We start from the raw sequence: 23,415 nt of genomic DNA on the forward strand, positions 1-23,415 counted from the left end.
GACAACATATATGGTAATAAATTATCTTATTTCCATTTAATATATGACGTGATCATTTAACATAATGATATTCCGTCGAGCTATCGAGTTAAAATCGAGCGAGCCAACATTGGATCAAGATCGACTCGTTTCTTGGTTGAGCTACATAAAGTGTTCAAACTCAGCTCGTTTCTTTTCTAGTCGATTTCGAGTCGAGTCAAAAAATGAGTTGATCTCGAGCGGCTCACAAGCCTCGAGTTTTTCTTGCAGCCCTATTCGCATGTTTAAACTTAATCAATATAATCATCAGTGTGACATGGTAGGTTTTTGAAACAGCGAACCAAAATGCCGCAATGTGGTAATTTTTTTGTTATTTACTCGATCCAAAGACACGCACTACCCTAGTCGATAGCTCTGTCGCCCCAACAACCGAAGCCAACACCCTTGCGCAGAGGCAAATTCAAAAGCAGCAAAGCGCCAAATGCCGCACAAAATGCGCTGATATAACGGTAAAAGAAACTATCCATGGGGCGAATAGTCCGGCTCTCACGACATGGGGAATCGCTCAAGCTCAATTTTTTCTTAACGGATTGTCAGTATAGTACTCCAGTCCGCCGTAAACAAGCGAGAGCTGTCGCATTACTTGGCATTTATCAAAGGAGAAGACGCAGACACCAAGCATCCCGATCCCGGCAACCATATGATAACACAATCAGCCAAAATGTGAGCCTATCCATAAATAAACTGAGAGCCGATCTCGCACGCAACGCAATTGGGTGTGGTCTTCAAGAAAAGAAGGAAAATTGCGCTCCATCTGGCATGACGCCTTTGGCGCTATCCCCTCAACCGGCCCCGCCCAGCAGCCTCACCTATCTATCTTCTATCCACTACGCTACAATGACGACTGTCTATGATGCGGGTGCGATCGCCGAGCAAGCCAAGTGTTTGACGAAATTCCTCGCCATGTATCCAGCTTGAAGCTTTTGCTCTATCATCTCGTTTTCTTTTCTTTTTTCGAGAGAGGGGGAGAAAAATAATCCCCTCATCTTCTCAGCCGGCCCCGCTCATCAGCCTCAGCCCTCAGCAGTTCACCCGGGATCAATACGCTCCGTGCCGTCGCTGTTACTGACGACTGAACCTATATGATGGAGCGCGGCCACCAACTGTTCGACCAAATTCCTCGCCCCAGAGCGCGCCATGGCTCCCCCCTTCCCCCTCCTCATACTCCTCCTCCTCGTCGCCGGCGCGGGAGCTGGCGCCGCGGCGCCGTCGAATGCGCACGCGTGCTCGTCGGCCGAGGCCAACACCTACGCGTTCTGTGACGCCTCGCTGCCGTTCCCCGTCCGCGCGCGCGCGCTCGTCTCCCTCCTCACCCTCGACGAGAAGATAGCGCAGCTCTCCAACACCGCGGCGGGCGTGCCGCGCCTCGGCGTCCCGCCCTACGAGTGGTGGTCCGAGTCGCTCCACGGCCTCGCCGACAACGGCCCGGGCGTCAACTTCTCCTCGGGCCCCGTCGCCGCGGCCACCATCTTCCCCCAGGTCATCCTCTCCGCCGCCGCCTTCAACCGCTCGCTCTGGCGGGCGGTAGCCGAGGCCGTCGCCGTGGAGGCGCGCGCCATGCACAACGCCGGCCAGGCCGGGCTCACCTACTGGGCGCCCAACATCAACGTCTTCCGCGACCCGCGCTGGGGCCGCGGCCAGGAGACGCCCGGCGAGGACCCGGCCATGATCGCCGCCTACTCCGTCGAGTATGTCAAGGGCTTCCAGGGGGAGTACGGCGACGGCAGGGAGGGCAGGATGATGCTCTCCGCCTGCTGCAAGCACTACATCGCCTATGATTTGGAGAAATGGGGCAAGTTTGCGCGATACACCTTCAATGCCGAGGTTAAACGTTTGCTCCTATGAATGTTTTCGACTGTGTTTTATATTATTATTAAAGCTCATTTTCGGTTATTGCACTGTATCTAGCTTATTAAAACATACTGGCTGTTCACTTCATTAAGTATGTCATACCATAACAGCCTATGATTACAGTGCTGATTTTCGGGGACTTGACATCACACTAGCACACTACTTTACCAGTTTAGTCTACGAACAAAAAAAACAATTCTGCATACAGTTTTTTTAAGGATCGTGTACAGGTTCTTTGGCACACTAAAAAGAAACTTCAGAGTGGGTGTATCATGTAGTATCAGTGATGCTTGAGAATCAAAATATCTGTGCCAAATGTGTGCAACGTGAAATCACAGAGTCGCTTCTTTTTTGAACAATATATATTCAATCAAAGAACAGATATATTAGCTTGGAATCTGGTGGAAAATTCTTTTAAACTTCTACTGCAACTTTAAATTTTGCATCCATTGTTGGTAGGTAAATGCGCAAGATTTCGAGGACACGTACGAGCCTCCTTTCAAGAGCTGCATCCAGGAGGGTCGTGCAAGTTGCTTGATGTGTTCATACAACCAGGTAAATGGTGTGCCAGCATGTGCGCGTAAAGATCTGCTGCAGAAGATTAGGGATGAATGGGGATTTAAAGGGTACTACTGCTGGCTCTCCTTTCAGTTGTTCTCTACTGCATGTGCCTTGAACTATTAGATATGTCAGGAATGACACTAATGTCATCATATTGGTGCTTATTTTTTGTCCTAAGGTACATCGTATCTGATTGTGACGCTGTGGCAATAATCCACGAAAACCAGACATACACGAGTTCAGGCGAAGATTCAGTAGCGATTGTTCTTAAGGCTGGTTAGTTTCCTGAAACCCTCTCTCTTGTGCTGAACATCGCATATGGGATTTTATTAGCATGTTGCTGTCTTTCTAGACTAGGACTTGCACTTCTCAGCTCAATAACACTATAAAAGTAAAAATTAGGAGATTAGGGACATAAAATTTAATTTTGGAGTCCAACAAATCTGAACTCCATTTCGAGGTTTCTACTTTCTGCTTTCAGCGTGACTGCTTAAAATATGAACTTGTACACCTTGCTGGAATTAGAATGATTAAGGTTAAACATCTTCTCAAAATAGATTTCTTTGGCCACCTTGTATATATCATTCAACCAAGCAGAATTTCTTGCTGAATATGATTCCTGTTTTTCAAGGAATGGATGTCAACTGTGGGTCTTTCCTGATTCGGCATACAAAGTCGGCTATCGAGAAAGGAAAGATACAAGAAGAAGATATCAACCATGTTCTTTATAACCTGTTTTCTGTTCAGCTTCGCCTTGGACTTTTTGAGAAAACCAGTGAGAATCAATGGTTCACTCGACTAGGCCCCAGCAATGTTTGCACAAAAGAGCACAGGGAGCTCGCAGCAGAAGCTGTAAGGCAGGGAACCGTCTTGTTGAAGAACGATAACAGTTTTTTGCCTCTAAAGAGAAGTGAAGTTAGTCATATTGCTATAATTGGAGCGGCAGCAAACGATGCATACATAATGGGTGGAGATTACACAGGTCTAAATCACCGGACTCATTTAAACACCTCTTATTTTTCTATCCTACGTAAACTAATGCAAGCCTCACTTTGTTCAGGTGTTCCCTGTGATCCTATCACCTTCCTTAAAGGCATGCAAGCCTTTGTTCCGCAAACGACCGTTGCTGGCGGTTGCAAAAATGTATCATGTGACTCAACGGATGGATTTGGTGAAGCCATTGAAGTAGCTAAAAGAGCTGATATTGTTGTTGTGATTGCTGGGTTGAACCTGACTCAGGAGACCGAAGATCTTGATAGAGTGACCCTTCTCCTTCCAGGCAAGCAGCAGGATCTCGTAAATATCATTGCCGGTGTAACAAAGAAGCCTATTGTGTTGGTCATCACGGGCGGTGGTCCTGTCGATGTTTCTTTCGCGAAGCAAGATCCAAGAATTGCAAGTGTCCTGTGGATTGGATATCCAGGGGAAGTTGGCGGTCAAGTTCTCCCAGAAATTCTTTTCGGAGAGTACAATCCAGGTAAGTAAAACTTTGCAGTTTAATGCGGCGGTCAAGTAAGTAAAAAACTTGTACTGATGGCTAATCTGGTACACTCTGATGACAGGAGGAAAGTTGACTATGACTTGGTACCCCGAATCCTTCACTGCGGTTCCAATGACCGATATGAACATGAGAGCCGACCCTTCGCGCGGCTACCCTGGAAGAACATATCGGTTCTACACCGGAGATGTGGTATACGGTTTCGGTCACGGTCTGAGTTACACAAAGTACTCATACAACTTCTTGCAAGGTCCAAACAGAATCAGCCTGTCACAGTCACCAGTTCCAGGCCTCATCAGTAGGAAGCCTGCATACACACGGAGGGACGGACTGGACTACGTCCAGGTTGAAGACATCGCATCATGTGAATCCCTAGTCTTCTCTGTCCACATCTCGGTCACCAACGAAGGTGCCATGGACGGGAGCCACGCCGTCCTGCTGTTCACGAGATCGAAGTTGAGAGTTCCGGGCTTCCCTCTGAAGCAGCTGGTTGGTTTCGAGCGCGTTTACACTGCCGCCGGCAGATCAACCAACGTGGAGATCAAGGTGGATCCCTGCAAGCACATGAGCGCGGCCAACACTGAAGGCAGAAGGGTGCTGCTCCTGGGATCCCATCATGTCATGGTAGGAGACGAAGTGCACGAGTTTGTCATCGAAGCATAACAATCTACAAGGTGTGTCACTTCTATAGCTGCTGTATTTGGCATAGTCGGATTTACACCTGTACAATTGTACCATAATCATGTTGTAAAGATTCATTGGATGCATGTACGGTTGAACCGATTTTGCAGTAAAAAAAACAGAAGCAGTAATTTTGACGCTGTTCCAGTTTGTCATCGAAGCATAACAATCTACAAGGTGTGTCACTTCTATAGCTGCTGTATTTGGCATAGTCGGATTTACACCTGTACAATTGTACCATAATCATGTTGTAAAGATTCATTGGATGCATGTACGGTTGAACCGATTTTGCAGTAAAAAAAACAGAAGCAGTAATTTTGACGCTGTTCCAGTTCTATTTTTGTTAGTTGAACACTGTTTTTTTTCGAATGTACGTCGCTTTCACTTCTATAGCTGCTGTATTTGGCATAGTCGGATTTACACCTGTACAATTGTACCATAATCATGTTGTAAAGATTCATTGGATGCATGTACGGTTGAACCGATTTTGCAGTAAAAAAAACAGAAGCAGTAATTTTGACGCTGTTCCAGTTCTATTTTTGTTAGTTGAACACTGTTTTTTTTCGAATGTACGTCGCTTTCACTTCTATAGCTGCTGTATTTGGCATAGTCGGATTTACACCTGTACAATTGTACCATAATCATGTTGTAAAGATTCATTGGATGCATGTACGGTTGAACCGATTTTGCAGTAAAAAAACAGAAGCAGTAAGGCAGGGAACCGTCTTGTTGAAGAACGATAACAGTTTTTTGCCTCTAAAGAGAAGTGAAGTTAGTCATATTGCTATAATTGGAGCGGCAGCAAACGATGCATACATAATGGGTGGAGATTACACAGGTCTAAATCACCGGACTCATTTAAACACCTCTTATTTTTCTATCCTACGTAAACTAATGCAAGCCTCACTTTGTTCAGGTGTTCCCTGTGATCCTATCACCTTCCTTAAAGGCATGCAAGCCTTTGTTCCGCAAACGACCGTTGCTGGCGGTTGCAAAAATGTATCATGTGACTCAACGGATGGATTTGGTGAAGCCATTGAAGTAGCTAAAAGAGCTGATATTGTTGTTGTGATTGCTGGGTTGAACCTGACTCAGGAGACCGAAGATCTTGATAGAGTGACCCTTCTCCTTCCAGGCAAGCAGCAGGATCTCGTAAATATCATTGCCGGTGTAACAAAGAAGCCTATTGTGTTGGTCATCACGGGCGGTGGTCCTGTCGATGTTTCTTTCGCGAAGCAAGATCCAAGAATTGCAAGTGTCCTGTGGATTGGATATCCAGGGGAAGTTGGCGGTCAAGTTCTCCCAGAAATTCTTTTCGGAGAGTACAATCCAGGTAAGTAAAACTTTGCAGTTTAATGCGGCGGTCAAGTAAGTAAAAAACTTGTACTGATGGCTAATCTGGTACACTCTGATGACAGGAGGAAAGTTGACTATGACTTGGTACCCCGAATCCTTCACTGCGGTTCCAATGACCGATATGAACATGAGAGCCGACCCTTCGCGCGGCTACCCTGGAAGAACATATCGGTTCTACACCGGAGATGTGGTATACGGTTTCGGTCACGGTCTGAGTTACACAAAGTACTCATACAACTTCTTGCAAGGTCCAAACAGAATCAGCCTGTCACAGTCACCAGTTCCAGGCCTCATCAGTAGGAAGCCTGCATACACACGGAGGGACGGACTGGACTACGTCCAGGTTGAAGACATCGCATCATGTGAATCCCTAGTCTTCTCTGTCCACATCTCGGTCACCAACGAAGGTGCCATGGACGGGAGCCACGCCGTCCTGCTGTTCACGAGATCGAAGTTGAGAGTTCCGGGCTTCCCTCTGAAGCAGCTGGTTGGTTTCGAGCGCGTTTACACTGCCGCCGGCAGATCAACCAACGTGGAGATCAAGGTGGATCCCTGCAAGCACATGAGCGCGGCCAACACTGAAGGCAGAAGGGTGCTGCTCCTGGGATCCCATCATGTCATGGTAGGAGACGAAGTGCACGAGTTTGTCATCGAAGCATAACAATCTACAAGGTGTGTCACTTCTATAGCTGCTGTATTTGGCATAGTCGGATTTACACCTGTACAATTGTACCATAATCATGTTGTAAAGATTCATTGGATGCATGTACGGTTGAACCGATTTTGCAGTAAAAAAAACAGAAGCAGTAATTTTGACGCTGTTCCAGTTTGTCATCGAAGCATAACAATCTACAAGGTGTGTCACTTCTATAGCTGCTGTATTTGGCATAGTCGGATTTACACCTGTACAATTGTACCATAATCATGTTGTAAAGATTCATTGGATGCATGTACGGTTGAACCGATTTTGCAGTAAAAAAAACAGAAGCAGTAATTTTGACGCTGTTCCAGTTCTATTTTTGTTAGTTGAACACTGTTTTTTTTCGAATGTACGTCGCTTTCACTTCTATAGCTGCTGTATTTGGCATAGTCGGATTTACACCTGTACAATTGTACCATAATCATGTTGTAAAGATTCATTGGATGCATGTACGGTTGAACCGATTTTGCAGTAAAAAAAACAGAAGCAGTAATTTTGACGTTGTTCCAGTTCTATTTTTGTTAGTTGAACACTGTTTTTTTTCGAATGTACGTCGCTTTCACTTCTATAGCTGCTGTATTTGGCATAGTCGGATTTACACCTGTACAATTGTACCATAATCATGTTGTAAAGATTCATTGGATGCATGTACGGTTGAACCGATTTTGCAGTAAAAAAACAGAAGCAGTAAGGCAGGGAACCGTCTTGTTGAAGAACGATAACAGTTTTTTGCCTCTAAAGAGAAGTGAAGTTAGTCATATTGCTATAATTGGAGCGGCAGCAAACGATGCATACATAATGGGTGGAGATTACACAGGTCTAAATCACCGGACTCATTTAAACACCTCTTATTTTTCTATCCTACGTAAACTAATGCAAGCCTCACTTTGTTCAGGTGTTCCCTGTGATCCTATCACCTTCCTTAAAGGCATGCAAGCCTTTGTTCCGCAAACGACCGTTGCTGGCGGTTGCAAAAATGTATCATGTGACTCAACGGATGGATTTGGTGAAGCCATTGAAGTAGCTAAAAGAGCTGATATTGTTGTTGTGATTGCTGGGTTGAACCTGACTCAGGAGACCGAAGATCTTGATAGAGTGACCCTTCTCCTTCCAGGCAAGCAGCAGGATCTCGTAAATATCATTGCCGGTGTAACAAAGAAGCCTATTGTGTTGGTCATCACGGGCGGTGGTCCTGTCGATGTTTCTTTCGCGAAGCAAGATCCAAGAATTGCAAGTGTCCTGTGGATTGGATATCCAGGGGAAGTTGGCGGTCAAGTTCTCCCAGAAATTCTTTTCGGAGAGTACAATCCAGGTAAGTAAAACTTTGCAGTTTAATGCGGCGGTCAAGTAAGTAAAAAACTTGTACTGATGGCTAATCTGGTACACTCTGATGACAGGAGGAAAGTTGACTATGACTTGGTACCCCGAATCCTTCACTGCGGTTCCAATGACCGATATGAACATGAGAGCCGACCCTTCGCGCGGCTACCCTGGAAGAACATATCGGTTCTACACCGGAGATGTGGTATACGGTTTCGGTCACGGTCTGAGTTACACAAAGTACTCATACAACTTCTTGCAAGGTCCAAACAGAATCAGCCTGTCACAGTCACCAGTTCCAGGCCTCATCAGTAGGAAGCCTGCATACACACGGAGGGACGGACTGGACTACGTCCAGGTTGAAGACATCGCATCATGTGAATCCCTAGTCTTCTCTGTCCACATCTCGGTCACCAACGAAGGTGCCATGGACGGGAGCCACGCCGTCCTGCTGTTCACGAGATCGAAGTTGAGAGTTCCGGGCTTCCCTCTGAAGCAGCTGGTTGGTTTCGAGCGCGTTTACACTGCCGCCGGCAGATCAACCAACGTGGAGATCAAGGTGGATCCCTGCAAGCACATGAGCGCGGCCAACACTGAAGGCAGAAGGGTGCTGCTCCTGGGATCCCATCATGTCATGGTAGGAGACGAAGTGCACGAGTTTGTCATCGAAGCATAACAATCTACAAGGTGTGTCACTTCTATAGCTGCTGTATTTGGCATAGTCGGATTTACACCTGTACAATTGTACCATAATCATGTTGTAAAGATTCATTGGATGCATGTACGGTTGAACCGATTTTGCAGTAAAAAAAACAGAAGCAGTAATTTTGACGCTGTTCCAGTTTGTCATCGAAGCATAACAATCTACAAGGTGTGTCACTTCTATAGCTGCTGTATTTGGCATAGTCGGATTTACACCTGTACAATTGTACCATAATCATGTTGTAAAGATTCATTGGATGCATGTACGGTTGAACCGATTTTGCAGTAAAAAAAACAGAAGCAGTAATTTTGACGCTGTTCCAGTTCTATTTTTGTTAGTTGAACACTGTTTTTTTTCGAATGTACGTCGCTTTCACTTCTATAGCTGCTGTATTTGGCATAGTCGGATTTACACCTGTACAATTGTACCATAATCATGTTGTAAAGATTCATTGGATGCATGTACGGTTGAACCGATTTTGCAGTAAAAAAAACAGAAGCAGTAATTTTGACGCTGTTCCAGTTCTATTTTTGTTAGTTGAACACTGTTTTTTTTTCGAATGTACGCTCGCTTTCACTGATTTTTTTCCTTCTCTCATAAACCGTAGTAAATTGCTAGTGGTTTTTTTTGGTTTTTCGCTGCATAATATGAAAAGAAAATGAAAGTGCTTGAAAGAGGATTCGAACCCACGTCTATGTTATACCTATCAAGCCCAATAACCAACTAAGCCACCTTTTGTTGTTGTCTATTGTAGAATGACAATGTTATTTGAACCTTTCTTATTTCTGCCATATCAGAAGAAAAAATAAAGTATGGCTTGGTAACTTTGGCAATGACCAGCGTGATAACTATGGTCTGAGCAACATGATAACTATACCATGATAAGACTGGTAACTACAGTACGAGAAGGTTAAAAACATGGGGAAATATGGTAATTTAACATAGAAATTACCAGTGAAATGTTTCAAAAACTTTTTACCCTTGGATGAAAGACACCATGGTGTTTAAACGTAAGATATTAGTTATCAAGTCTACAATGATACATCATCATGTTATTTACACAGAAATTATCGGGTGTATGTTTTTTAACAAAAAAATTCAGGTCAAAAGTTACAGTGGCGTTTGTATGGGAGTTATCAATTTTGTATGTTTCTACTACTATGTTATTTACACAGAAATTAGCGGGGCATCACCCTCCACCCCCCCCCCCCTCGCCACGGTCGCCATATTTACCAGGATCAGGTACATAAATTATCAAATCTGCGATGTGTGAGTTATCATGTTATTTGCATAAGAGTTATCGTGGTATGGTTCAACAACTCCTCCCACCCATACCCCCACCGACAAAGTTATCAGGACTGGGTACATAATTTATCATGTCTACGATGTGTGATTTATCATGTTATTTGCATAGAAGTTACCATGGTATGTTTCAACGACTCCCCCCACCCCCACCCCTACCCCCGCCGACAAAGTTACCAGGACTGGGTACATAATTTATCATGTCTATGATGTATGAGTTATCATGTTATTTGCATAGAAGTTACCAGGACAGTGATGTGTAAACTATCATCATATTTACACAGAAGTTATCGAGGGTATATTTCATCAAAACCCCTCCCTCCGGCGGAGGGAAAAGTTATCATGTTTGCGGTGCGTAAATTATCATGATATTCACACGGAAATTACCAGGGTATATTTCATCAACTTTTTCTGGTTTAAAAATTACCATCGTGTTTGCATGTAAGTTATCAGGTCCGCGGTGCATAAATTACCAGGCTATTCACATCGAAAATTACCGGTTGGTATATTTCAACAGCTTCTTTCACCTTGGGCTAAAATTATCACGGTGTTTGTACGTAAATTATCAGGTTTGCGGCCCAAAAATTACCGTCTTTCATAGATGACCTACCACCTTCCCTTCGTCAACATCTCCTACCTCTCGGACTGAATATTCTTTAGAAGAATCATTGATCACATCACCAAAATCATCTGCGCTGTCATCCGAGTGTTGACGGAGATACCTACTTCCATCATAAAATGGAACAACAACGATAAAATAGAGAAAACTCATGGAATTAAAAAGAGAAAATGTATATTTTATAAGAAATACAGTACTAAATATCATGATCAAATAGTTTAGCTTTATCCAACTTACCACGTACCTAGATAGTGTGGAGTGGTTAGTGTATTGAGGTCTTCCTTAGCTTCATGTCACAGGAGTTCGAGTCCCCGCATGCAATTTTTGTTTGCCCAACCTGCTCTATTTTTAGATGGTTATTAATACCTGCGGAAAAAAGGAAAGTGCGGGTAATTAATTCATCAGCGCGAAAAAAGGAAAGTGCGGGCGGGAAGGTAATAATCAACGTGATTTCGGGGAGGAGCGAAGGGATTGTTTCCGCGGCACATGTAGGACTACAGTTAGTTTCCGCTAAAAAATCACGATCGTGTGATCTAGATCCAACGACGTGCAGATCGTTTGGATCTGTTAGCGAATTTCCAGTCGGCAGGAGAATAGCTTTCTCGTTTTATAAAAGGTAGAGAGAAATTTACAGAAAGTTTCGTAAGCCCAACGAGTAGGGCTACCAGCTAGGATCCACACACACACCCTCAAATACATGCTACTCTCTCATAAAGATTTGAAAACACCTAGCTCTGGCCGATCTTCAAGTTTGTATCTCAGAGAGAATGAGGTCAACAAATTGGGGGGATAGTTCGTTGCTGGGCCACATTCCTGGACACTCGCGCATTTCTTTGCTTCCACAAACTCCAAACAATGAGAATGACTAGCGAATCAAAGCTCTTTCTGCTTGTCTTCGGCACTTCCTTGCTAGATCTTAGCCACCATTCCTCCAGGTTGCCCTCTATGGAAAGGAGGCGATATGAACAACTAGTGAAGTGAAACATGTGTGTCATGCCTGTCTAGTGTAAACACACTGCATAAAGATGTGGTCAAGAGTGTCCTCTTCCTGGCAGCAAGTGAAGCACGGGGCAGTGGTGTCTTGTAATCCATGTCGGAATTGTCTATCAGAGGTCCAGACACGATACTGGAGAGCAAGCCATATGAATATTTTGCATTTGAGTGGCGCCCAACTCTTCCATATGCAATGAGCGGTGGGCAGGCGAACCATGCTTTTAACATCTTGTAGGTAGATTGCTCCGAGTACTGATCGAAGGCACTCCATCTCCAGGTTAAAATGTCGGGGGTGCTAATATTAAGAGAGATGATGCCAACAACGGACCATAGGTTTGAGAACTGTTGTGGTGTCAGACCTGCACCTACGCCTGTGATCCAGCTTTGGTTGTTGAGGGCCTCATGCTTGATGTAGTAGCAGTAATGTAAAAGTTGGGCCATCTAGGCCATTTTGCTCATAGTGTGTAGGGCCTAATTGTGCATTCGTTGGACTGCAAAATAGTCATGTGCTCATATTCAAAACGGAAAGTTCCATGTTAGCGGAAATGGAAAATTCCTTTTCCGCGCCTGTTCCACCGAAAAACATCATTTTGTTTCCATTTTCGTTTCCACATAAAAAATTTGTTTTGCAAATTTTCATTTCCACTTCCATTTTTCCTCTCCGTTTTCATTTTTCGCCGGAAAAGCAAAAAGTTTCTGCTTCAGTTTCATCCCTAGCACAAGGTGACGGGGCCTTGTAATCAATCTGTGTTGCCATGACAGGATAAACTCCTTAACTACGTCTAGCATTGGCTGGCACTGTGCCTTGGTGAGCTGAGAAATGCCAAGCTGCAATTCCAAATATTTGCATGGAAAATGTCCAATGCGGCATCCATGGATCTCGTCAATCCGGCCCGTGTCTGTAGTGTCCGACCTGATTGGGATGGTCGATGGTTTAGCATAGTTGACTCTCAGACCTGATGCTTCACCAAAGATCTCCAAAGCACTACTAACAAAGTTCAAATCATGGCTAGACGGACGCACAAAGAGGATTGCATCGTCTGCAAAGATATAAACTTGTTGTGGCGGAGTGACGTCTGGAAGTGGGGAGATGACCCCCAAAGTTGCTGCTCTAAGAATGATGGATGTCAAGGATTCCATAGCAATGACGAAGAGAGGGGGAGATAGAGGGTCCCCTTGTCTCAGTCCACGTGGATGCACAATTTCTATGCCAGGGATGACATTCAAATCACTCTTGAAATAGCCGACGAGAGAAGGATGGAGATCCATCGCAACCATCTGGTACTGCTGCAACACCTCATAGAGAAAAGCGCATGAAAGGCAGTCGAAGCCTCGAAGGCCATGATATATATCAAACTTGAGCATCACTCCCTTGCACTTCCTTGTATGCAAACGCTTATCCAGACCAAAAGAAAGTTGTCTTGCAGACATCACTTGGTAATGAATGATGATTGATTTGCGAAGGCGAGCTTGCCTATACGTCGCAAGTTTTTTGCCACCAATTTTGGGAGCTATGTACCAAACTTATACGTCTATCGTCACCAACGACATTCACATCCGGCTTCTTGGGGATAAGCGTGATGAACCCTTCATTAAGCGATATGAATCCTCTACCATCACCAATGTAAAATTTTAGGAGGGCTGCCATGATATCATTTATTATTATCCCCAAGTCTTGTGATAGAATATCCCCATAAATTCATCTGACCATGGGGCACGATCTGCTGGCATCTCCTTTATCACTTCCTAGACCTCCTGAAAGTGCGTTATATCGACTAGAGGGGGGTGAATAGGCGATTTTTATGAAATTCTTCACTAAGAAATTTGCCGGTGAGGAAATTCCTTAGCGAAAAACTACTAGCAGCGGAATAAGTACTCAAAAGTAAACATAACAGAATACAAGCATAGTCATCATGATGAAATGAAGACAGGCACAGAGTACAGGAAGCGTAAGCACAGGATAACACAGGATGAAGACAAACAGACTGAAGAAATTGAACTGAGAGAATTGAGAAAGTCTTCAGTCAAAGTCTTCAAACACAGATATGAACAAGCACACAACTCGATTATGAGGAAATGAAAGAGTTGAGGAAATGGAACCAGTAAGCTTGGTGAAGACAATGATTTGGTAGACCAGTTCCAACTGCTGTCTTAGTTGTACGTCTGGTTGGAGCGGCTAGGTATTTAAACTCGAGGACACACAGTCCCGGACACCCAGTCTTGAACACGCAGCTCAGGACACCAAGTCCTCACCGTATTCTCCTTGAACTAAGGTCACACAGACCTCGTCCAATCACTCGTGGTAAGTCTTCAGGCGACTTCCAAACCTTCACAAACTTGGTCACTCGGCGATCCACAATTCCTCTTGGATGCTCTAGACCATGACGCCTAACCGTCTGGAAGAAGCACAGTCTTCAAAGGTAACAAGCGTCGGATCCACGCAGGATCAATCTCTTCAGTGATGCTCAATCACTTGGGGTTTGTAGGTGTTTGGGTTTTGGGTTTTTTCCTCACTTGATGATTTTCGCTCAAAGTCCTCAGAGGATGGGTTGCTCTCAAATGACAAGTGTCAGTTTCTCTCGGACTAGCCAACCAGCTAGTGGTTGTAGGGGGCGGCTATTTATAGCCTAGGGAGCAGCCCGACATGATAAGACATAAATGCCCTTCAATGATATGACCGTTAGGTGGATAGATATTTTGGGACAGCTGGCGCATAGCACAACAACGGTCGGAATTTTGAGTAGCAAAATCCTCAGGGCTATCATGTTCCTCACTGTGTAGGCAATCTGCACTGGCGAATTCCTAACTCCTCAGTCAGAACAAATTCCTCAGAGACCAGAAGAGCTTCGTCTCTGTCATTGAAGAAATTGATTGAGCTGTATGAGATTTCCAATGGCTTCACTCAAAGGGATTGGTAGGTGTAGGATTTTGAGTTGAGCATCACGTGGAAATTTTCCTTAGTATTTCCTCGACCCCTTTTAACAGTACGGTGTTTCCTATGACCCAAGAAAGAGAAAATGAAACTACAAAAACAAAAGTCTTCACGCTTCATGTTCCTCGAATGAATACTAAGTCTTCAAGGTCACACCATTTTCTTCACTTTCGAAGTCTTCAGGAAGTCTTCAGAAATCTAAAGTCTTCAGTCGAAGAACTTCATTTTTAGGGGTCGACTTTCTCTGTAAATATCAAACTCCTCATAGACTTATAGACCTATGTACACTCACAAACGCATTAGTCCCTTAACCTATAGGTCTTCAATACACCAAAATCACTAAGGGGCGCTAGATGCACTTACAATCTCCCCCTTTTGGTGATTGATGACAATATAGGTTAAGTTTTCAACGGGGATAAACATATGAAGTGTAAATACTGATATTGAGGAATTTGATTGCAAGATATAGAAGAACTCCCCTGAAGATGTGCATAGTGAGGAATTTGCTTTTGAAGCAATGCACACTTGAAGAGTTGAATCATGGAGATATCCCCCTATATCTTGTAATTCATACACGCATTTGACATATAACAGTGAAAAATTTGAAATGCATGATGAAATATGGTGACTGATGTAATTCAGCATGCGTGCAATAATATTTAACAAGGAATAAGCATGCAGAAAAACGCATCAAGAGTATCAGAGCACCATCGGGTTTAAGTTTACAACTCGATCCAATAAAAGTCTCAGAAGAACGAGAGTTGTAACTTAAAAAAAACACTCATATAGTAAGACCCGCTTGTAGACTAACTCAAAATTCTTCCCCTTTGTTATCAAATGACCAAAAGGACAGAATATGAGGACTAACGCCTCTGAAGAATATCAAGTTGATGAAGAAGCGTCAGCGTTGTTGGGGTCATTTGTTGTAGTAGGGCCTGCCGTAGTGTCGTCCAAATCTTCATTTTCATTAGTGTCGCGCGATGAATAATATGAACTGGCCACTAGAGAAGGAACCTTAACCTTCTTGAATTTCTTCGGTGGAGGTGCAGACCAGTCAAAATCTTCATTGAGACCCATTTTCTTCAGATCGTCTTTACCATACAGATGTGACAGGATTGCCCAGGTGCGGCCGAAGACTTGATGGAGGTAGTAATGGTTTTTCTTCACTGCATTGTGTGTAGCAGTCATGTTGTGAAGAAGTGAACCAAACTAACGCTTAACCCATTTGTGATTTCGATCCACCTTCTGGTGAAGACTAAGCAAAAGTTCACGGTCAGTCATCACACGCGGAGCAGTGGCTTGAGGAGTGGACTTGGGTGCATTGGCAGAGTCGTGTGTGGCAGAGTCATCATTGGTGGAATAAGAGGCAGCCTTGCGAAATTGACCATCCAATGGATGAATGCCTTCATCAATAACAATCGGTGCCTTGCCCTTTCCATCAACTGAGGAATAAGTCTGCTTGAGGATTTCAATTGGGGACAAGTAGCTAAGGTGATTCTGAAAATCAGCTTTGTAGTTGAGTGAAGACCTTGTCCTGAGGAATCTCATAATCCAAGGTGCATAAGGCTTCAGCTCAAATGGAGATAGTGCAACATTTGCCAGAGTCCTCATGAAGAAGTCGTGATAATTGACAGGAATGCCATGAACGATATTGAATACCAGATTCTTCATGATGCCAACAATTTCCTCATCAGATGAGTCGTGGCCTTTGATAGGACTGATTGTCCTCATAAGAATACGATAGACAGTTCTGGTCATGTAAAGCAATTCCTTCACGAGGAATTTGGTTCTTGGTGCTTGACCTGGCTTCAAAGGTTTCATCAGCACCTGCTTGTAATGATTTGTAAGCTCAGGTTCACTGTAGATACAACGAGCTTCTTCAAGGGGAGGACTGAGTGGTAAGGCACGAAGCAATTCAGAGGCTGGTGCAGTGTAGTGAGTATTTTCAGACATGCAGTCTAGCACCCATGAATTCACATCATCAGAATCTCCTGTGATGTGCAACGTTGCATAGAATTGAAGAATCAGTTCTTCATTACAATCACAGATGTCAGAACAAAAGTTTAACAGTCCAGCGTCGTGAAGAACACTAAGGACTGGTGCGAAGCACGGCATAGATTCCATGTCCACGTGAGGAATATGCTCATGATAGAAGATTTTCTCCTTGTTGAACAGCACTGAGGAATAGAAATTGGCTTGGCTAGCAGTCCAGAAACGCCTCTTCCTAACTGCGAGTAGAGTTATATGGGTTGTAATCTTCGAAGAATACGTGCTCGCCAAAGAAATCATCAGCCTTGAACTTTTGCTTGCGTGAGAATGGATCCTTTGGCTTCGACAGAGGAGTGTCAGTGAGTTGCATCACAACCTCAGGAATCTCAATCGCAGGTTCTTCAGACTGAGGAATTTCTGGTTCCTCTTTAGTGGCAGTCTGCATCTTCGGATGTTCAGCAGCAGTTTCTTCAGCACTAGTGGCTGAAATTTCCTCATGCACCAGATGAAGTGGGGTGAGTTTCTTCAGAGCCCATTTGAACAGTTGGTGCAGGCAACTGAGGTATTTGCTGCAGCGGTGTGAACATTGGGGAGTTTGGATGCTGACTTCCCAGAATTCATCACTGATTACGGGTGTGGAGCAGCCAACGTCCACATCTTCATCTTCTATTTCTTCAACGCCAGCCTCTTCAGCTGTGAACTGAGGCATGGGCGAGGAGATGACAGGTGTTGAAGGGATCGCATCCACTTTAATTTCTTCATCCAACTGCTTAGACTTCGCAGCAGAAGGAGTTTCTTCATCAGATCCGCTGGGGATCACATATTCTTCATCAAAAGGAAGAAGGTCCTTTGATGGCTTGGTTGAGATGGAAACAACATCAATGGGATTAGCAAATGAACTTGTTAAGGGCTTCATCTTCTTCGGAGCTGAGGAATCTGAAGCAGCTGATGCTTTCCTTTTCTTCACTACAGCACGCTCTGCAGCCTTGGTCTTCTTCACATCTGATGCAGATGGAAGGATTGGAGTTGAAGTTGGCGCAGGAGCAGCTAAGGAATTTGGTTGATTTTCTTCACGCACAACTGATGCAGTTACCCTGATTTCTTCAGTTTTTTCAGGCGCACCACTAGTGGATGCCCTGGCAATTTCTTCAGCGGCTGGAATGCAGTCATCAGCCCTGGAACTCATATTTTCTTCAGCAGCCTGATTTTCATCAGCGGTGCTGGCATGTTCTTCAATCGGCTCAGCGGATGCTTCAGCCTGAGGAACTTCCTGTTGCGTTGGGGCAGCAACACTGGAAGTGAAGTTATCCGCAAGTTTCACAAAACGAACCTTGGCTCCAAGCCAATCAGCGCGATATGTGTCAAAGTCATCACTGAGTTTCTTGATCTCGGTTTGAATAGTGACAAGTTCTTCAGTTGTCGTAGAGACAATGTTTTTCTTTAGATAGCGCTCTTTCTTGTACTGTGCTTTCTTGGTCTGCCTGGCCTTCTCAAATTTCCACTTTTCTTTTTGAATGAAGTGGGTCAGCATGTGACTTTGGCCAGGAGTCAGCTTGAAATCAGGTATGGGAGTGTTGGGGTCCTTGTGCCAAACATCAATGTATTCAAGGATCAACTTGGGATCCAAAAGTAGTGGCACATCTGTTCCCTTGGCTCTAGCGGCCCTGACTTGCCTATCTCTGATGATTTCTGCAAGTTCATCATCATCAGCTTCGTCTTCTTCAGACGGCACTTGGAAAGCGCCTTGCTTCTTTTGAGGACTTGGTCGAGGACCGCGTCCAGCAGTTGACTTTGTCTTCAGTAGTGAGGGGCAAGCTGAGGAACTTGGTGCAGCTGAGGAACTTGCTGAGACACCTGAGGCAATTGAGATGCCTGCAGTCCTTTGGCACGAGGCAAGATCCACAGGTGTTGAGGACTTTGTCGGAACAGCCAAGGACTTTGGAGGAGCTGAGGATTTAGAAGGAGTAGGAGCAGCATGAGGAATTGGCCGTGAGGGCTTTGAGGATTCTGGCCGTGAGTGCATTGCTGAGGAACTTGGCCTTGAGGGCATTGTTGGTGAAGCACTTGGCTTGCGCGCAGACTTCTTTGACATAGCCTTCTTTGGCTTGACAGCAGAGGCCTCAGCAGAGGCAGCAGCAGCAGCAGAGTCTTTATTGAATTTCCTCACTGCTTCTCTGGCTTGCTTAGCCAACTTGGCTTGACGCTTGGCCCATTCGTCAGGATAGTCCTCACCGCGCTTGAGGCTGGTGGGGTCTGCTATTTGGCCAGGTGCCAATGGAGCTCTTGGGCATGGAGGATTGAGTGCGGATTTCTTCATGTACTTTGGAGTTACATACCTGTACTCCCTCCATTCTCTTGCCCATCTCCTTTCTATCCTCTGTATGCGCATCTTGCGCTGATTTTTGTCCTCCTTTCCAAACTTGGCCTCATCAGGAGTGCAGTAATTTTTGTACATGTCCTCAGGGATTTCAAAGGCAGTCATAACCTCAGGCTTCTTTTCTCCTTTCGGTGGCCTTTTACCATCAGCCATTTTCTTCAGTTGAGGAATTTGAACAATCGAATTATCTAAAGAAGTATGCAATTTTTCTTCGAGGAACGCTGCAAATGAGTTAAGTTGATGAGAATCTAGTGATTCAGCAGCTGACATGAGTACCTGTGAACAGAGTATAGTTGCGAGGAATTTGGAGAAGGTCATATGCGTTCTCAGAAGGTTTTTCAAAAAGAACAAGTTTGAGAAATTTGACCAGATGAGTCTTGAAGAATTTCACTAAGCGTTCTTTGTGTTAGGTTCCAGAGTTGTATAGATCGAAGATCCACACAATTGAGGAATCTTGAAGAAAATGATGCTTAGAGAAATGAATCAAGAACAGATGACTTGTGAGGTGTTTTAGTATGTGAAGATATGAAGAAAAACACCTTTAAAGATTTTGTAGATAATCATTCGAATCAACGAGGGCAGTAAAAGTAACTTTTAATTACCCTGGATGAAGAACACGACGAACAGTGAAGAGGAGAGGTGAAGTTCGTCTGTGTAGATCTTCCACGCCCTAACTCGGCAGAGGAAGACGGCTACGGCGGCGGCAGAGTGAAGATTTCCGCGGTCGGTGCGAGTACGCCGGCGACGAGGTCGAGGCAGTGAAGCTCTTCCTCACCGGCGGCGATGAAGTAGCTGCGGCGCTAGGGTTTGAGAAGCTCGAGCTGGAGAGGGAGGTCGAGCGGAGTAAAAGAAGTGAGGAAGGGAAGTGAGGAAGGGAAGGAGGGGTATTTATAGCCACGGTGAAAAACTGCTCGCCCGAAGAAACTGGACGAACGTGCCCCTGACCCTTCTCATTCGCACGACATGTGTCACCCACGTAGTGAGAAGTGGAGATCGTGTTAGATCGTGGGTGAGTGGATAAGTATATTGTGGGATGCGGAACGGTTTGAGCGGCAAAGCCGAAAATTTAGATATGATAGGTTTTAAAGTTCCGTTCGCAATTTCTTCAGCTGACAAGGACACAGTGAAGATTTTGAACGAGTTTCAAATAGAACGCACATGAAGAATTTTTGAATAGATTGGGTTGAGTATAGCATAGAGGGAAAGGGTCCGATCATATTCACTTAGCAGAAGAACCAACTTGAAGAATTAGCAATAAGTGAAGCAGCATAGTATCCTATTAAATTGCACTGTGGCCTTTAGGTTCACTTTTCTTCTCGCCAAAACCTGAATTTTGCTACTGTTTATTTGCAAAAGAAGTTCTGAAATTTCAATTTAACATTACTCATACCCATCCTAAATATAAAAACATTACTCTCTATCCCTCATACATTAGCTGACAACCACTTGAACAAGTACCTGTAAAACAGAATATTTTCAGTTCTCAGAAGTACAACAAACATGTAGAGGCAATTGAAATATATCAACTCGAATTTGCAGCACCCTTGAATATTGACAGGCTGCGTGAGGGTCAGTATCTACCAACGTAAGGCCAGGTTCCCAACCACCCAGGTAAGAAATCTAGCATACCGTACAAATTCATTCAACATTCACCTTAAGCACAATGCAAAAATGTGAAAATCTAAGCTTAGCAAGGTTAGTGTACTATAGGTGTATGCAGTGCCTTCATAGATGAGACAAAGAGCTACAAATGCACCATGCATTGAAAAAAGAAAACCTGACCGCAAGCAGGTACCGCTAGTATTCAGTTCTGAACCTTGAGAAAGTTTTGAACCCTTCCTTATAGAGAACGTCAACAAAATGCAGATCAAAAGTGAAAATCCATATTTTTATTAGATCGATTCAAGTTTAGCAAGATCAGGCCACTGCAGTGTTTAATTTTCGATCTAATCAATGATATGATCGACCTCCATGGCAGTGGCTTTCTAACTCAAAAGCTAACAAAACAGTATACTCTTTATTAACAATTCAGTGACATTGCACATTCAGATCACATTTAATTGCATTGGGCTGAGATGATTCATGCTTCTTCTTGGGGTGTTATTCGTCGATGCTTGCAGTGTGCAGCTTGTTTTTCACATTTTATTGTGTTTTACCCTTTTTGATTTCCTTCTTTCTACAACAGAACAGAGTAGATTCACAATGATGGGATGACCATCCTAATACAGCAGAAGCTTTCCAGCCCCATTCTAAGTTAAATGGCCGAATATATTATTTTTAGCAAAGCGTAAAACAACAGAAATCATGTACCTCTGAAGATGTGGGCATGTCAGCAACCTCATTATCCCGATTGATAGGTATAAAAAATCAGCTATATTTTCGCACGAAAAAAAGGAATCAGATGGACTTGAAGTGTTCTCCTGAAACAAAAATAACAAGTGTTCAGTAATAACCAGTACTGACTAATTATGTACAAGAGAAGGAGAATCGTACTGATAAGTATCTAGAAGGTAAACGTAACCCTGGGGAATAAATGCAGCTTGTCTCTATCTTGTGTTTTCATTTGCTTTCTTCAATCAGCTGTCTGGCTTCTCTCATCATTTCTTTTCTAGCTTCTCTTAGTCACTTGAGTGAAGGTAAAGATTTACCTTGGCGGCTGCAATCTGATGATAGAACTTTTTTATTTCTGAATCAAATAACCTCAGATGAAAACTATAACACAACCTTAAGTAAAACAGAAGTTCATTAGATTCAGGTAGAATAAATTAGGCTTGAGATCACCTCATGCCACACCCGGCTACGACATAAACAGAAACAACACTGAAAATCAGTAATTTCTCAGCTCCTCCTCATGGATTATAGTAGCTAGTGGACAACGTACAAAGTGGATTAAAGAACACAAAACTGTTTCCCAACAAATATGTGTTGAAGTATTGTAGAAATTAGACTCCAAGGGCTCAAACACAAAACTGGATTCTGCCCCAGAGTTTTATTCTATCAGGTTAGCACTTGAGGCAGACACTTTCCATTCCGTGAAAATCAAATGGACATTATGAATTCGAAAACAATGATTCGCTTGAACCCAAAAGAAAACAAACTAACGACATAATAAAGTAGTAACCTACTCCAAAAGGAAACAAGACCATTAGTAAAAGCAATAAATGCCTACTCTTCTTGCCATTTGCAATAACAGGCTGCAGGTTACTTTTCAGAATACTATCACGCAAATCAGATTCTGATTAACCTCCTTTAAATTTCTTTGAGCTAAGTTGGCTAATTGTTTTCCCTAAGACGAGCTCGTGCAACGAAGTCCAACTAAATCGGATCATTTCACAACTGCAGGTAGATCAATCATACAATCACCGTAACTTATCCTATTCTGAGTTTCTGACACACCGTATCAAAGAATTGGGTCAAAGAGTTATACATACAAGAAAGGAACAAGTAAGATTCCTCCTAAAGTCACGAGAACAAAAATAACCATAACCTTTTGAGGCACCTGGGGGTCCTCTCATCCTCTGCCTGGTTAATATGGGCGAGATCTGGATGTTGGGGCGACTAGTGGCACTCAGGTAGGGAAATTGCAATCGAGATGCTCAATGCTGCCCAGGACACCGGACATGGTGCAGGCCAAACACCATGCTATGAGACTACGAAGCCTCCCGCAAGGCCTGGCCGTCGACCGACGAAGCCTCCACCAGTCGCGAAGCCCCCCGCGTCTCTGCTGGCCTCAACGCTGCCGCCGACCAATGGGCGCACCCCCCGCAACACACAACGAGATCACATCTTAAAAAGAATTAGAAAATCATGCATACAAGAATTAGATAGTAAAAATCCCTCATATCCCACCCCGTAACTAAGAAATTCATGGCAAAAAGTAAATTGGTCTAAGGTAAGCACGCATCAAATTTCAAATCCCAATCTTCTTTATCCCGACGGAAAGCTGCAACAATGTACTCACAGTCACAGATCCATTGTCTCCTACAAATCCTCGGTGGCATGGAACCACCGAACCCTTGTCTCCGTCAGCCGTGATGAGAGGCCATGCACAACGCGGTTAAGAGAACAATCCCCGGCCAACTTGCCAAGCCATCCACAGCCCCAATGACGCCGAGGTCACCCGCCACGATATCCGCCGCAGCGCCGCCCGACCCCAAAGCCTGCCGCCGCTCACCGCGGCGCCGAGCACCATGGCCCCGCCTGCCCATTGACCACCACACCCTCAAGTAGCTGCCGCTCATCGCACAGTATTTGCCGTTGAAGTTCAATCTCTCGCATCGCGGTGATTATAGGAGAACAGGAAAGTGGGCTGAGTAGTAGTAATCCCCACGACTAGCTAAAAATATTGCGTGCCCTTTTTCATTTCAGAGGTCGTGCACGTTTTCTAAAAAAAGAAGTAACCGGGCATGTGAAGTGGTAACCTAAAATTACCTCAGGGAGTGAGAAAAATTACAGAGGGGAGTCAAATCTGAGAAATATTGTTCTGGCTGGCTC

The 23,415-nt window shown here is 44.2% G+C and overlaps 2 protein-coding genes and 1 long non-coding RNA gene across 8 annotated transcripts; 2 read left to right on the plus strand and 1 right to left on the minus strand.

Moving 5' to 3' along the window:
* Positions 1-1,033: 1,033 nt before the first annotated feature.
* On the plus strand, positions 1,034-6,996 carry LOC123189807 (probable beta-D-xylosidase 6). 4 transcript variants are annotated; one of them, XR_006496009.1, is made up of 8 exons: positions 1,034-1,863; positions 2,350-2,516; positions 2,630-2,727; positions 3,083-3,308; positions 5,344-5,468; positions 5,547-5,963; positions 6,049-6,737; positions 6,922-6,996. XR_006496009.1 is itself a non-coding variant. In XM_044602301.1 (7 exons), the coding sequence occupies exons 1-7, from the start codon at positions 1,177-1,179 to the stop codon at positions 6,645-6,647; spliced, it is 2,319 nt and encodes a 772-aa protein (XP_044458236.1). In that variant the 5' UTR covers positions 1,035-1,176; the 3' UTR covers positions 6,648-6,996. The 4 variants fall into 4 exon arrangements, 2 of the variants coding, with proteins under 2 accessions (XP_044458236.1, XP_044458235.1); XM_044602301.1 differs by having other exon boundaries at positions 1,035-1,863; positions 6,049-6,996; XR_006496008.1 differs by lacking the exons at positions 5,344-5,468; positions 5,547-5,963; positions 6,049-6,737; positions 6,922-6,996 and adding exons at positions 3,512-3,928; positions 4,014-4,702; positions 4,887-4,961 and having other exon boundaries at positions 1,104-1,863; positions 3,083-3,433.
* A 221-nt stretch (positions 6,997-7,217) lies between these two features.
* LOC123189808 (probable beta-D-xylosidase 6) lies at positions 7,218-9,031 on the plus strand. Its single transcript, XM_044602302.1, has 3 exons — positions 7,218-7,503; positions 7,582-7,998; positions 8,084-9,031. Exons 1-3 carry the CDS (start codon positions 7,233-7,235, stop codon positions 8,680-8,682), a joined length of 1,287 nt encoding a protein of 428 aa, XP_044458237.1. The 5' UTR covers positions 7,218-7,232; the 3' UTR covers positions 8,683-9,031.
* Positions 9,032-20,187: 11,156 nt separating this feature from the next.
* LOC123189809 (uncharacterized) lies at positions 20,188-23,200 on the minus strand. Of its 3 annotated transcripts, none has more exons than XR_006496010.1 (3): positions 22,409-23,200; positions 21,232-21,584; positions 20,188-20,379 (listed from the first exon to the last, which is right to left on the minus strand). It is a non-coding gene; the product is annotated as an uncharacterized lncRNA (long non-coding RNA). The 3 variants fall into 3 exon arrangements; XR_006496012.1 differs by having other exon boundaries at positions 21,232-21,341; positions 21,443-23,200; XR_006496011.1 differs by having other exon boundaries at positions 21,232-21,341; positions 21,415-23,200.
* Between the last annotated feature and the right edge of the window lie 215 nt (positions 23,201-23,415).

This window comes from Triticum aestivum, chromosome 2A, assembly GCF_018294505.1.
Source record: "Triticum aestivum cultivar Chinese Spring chromosome 2A, IWGSC CS RefSeq v2.1, whole genome shotgun sequence".
NCBI lineage: Eukaryota > Viridiplantae > Streptophyta > Magnoliopsida > Poales > Poaceae > Triticum > Triticum aestivum.

Coding starts and splice junctions, on each gene's coding strand:
- LOC123189807 (XM_044602301.1), top strand. CDS start 1,177: ATGGCTCCCCCCTTCCCCCTCCTCATACTCCTCCTCCTCGTCGCCGGC. Junction 3,309..5,343: donor CTCGCAGCAGAAGCTGTAAG/GCAGGGAACCGT, acceptor AGAAGCAGTAAG/GCAGGGAACCGTCTTGTTGA. Junction 5,964..6,048: donor TTTCGGAGAGTACAATCCAG/GTAAGTAAAACT, acceptor CTCTGATGACAG/GAGGAAAGTTGACTATGACT.
- LOC123189808 (XM_044602302.1), top strand. CDS start 7,233: ATGTACGTCGCTTTCACTTCTATAGCTGCTGTATTTGGCATAGTCGGA. Junction 7,504..7,581: donor AATGGGTGGAGATTACACAG/GTCTAAATCACC, acceptor CACTTTGTTCAG/GTGTTCCCTGTGATCCTATC. Junction 7,999..8,083: donor TTTCGGAGAGTACAATCCAG/GTAAGTAAAACT, acceptor CTCTGATGACAG/GAGGAAAGTTGACTATGACT.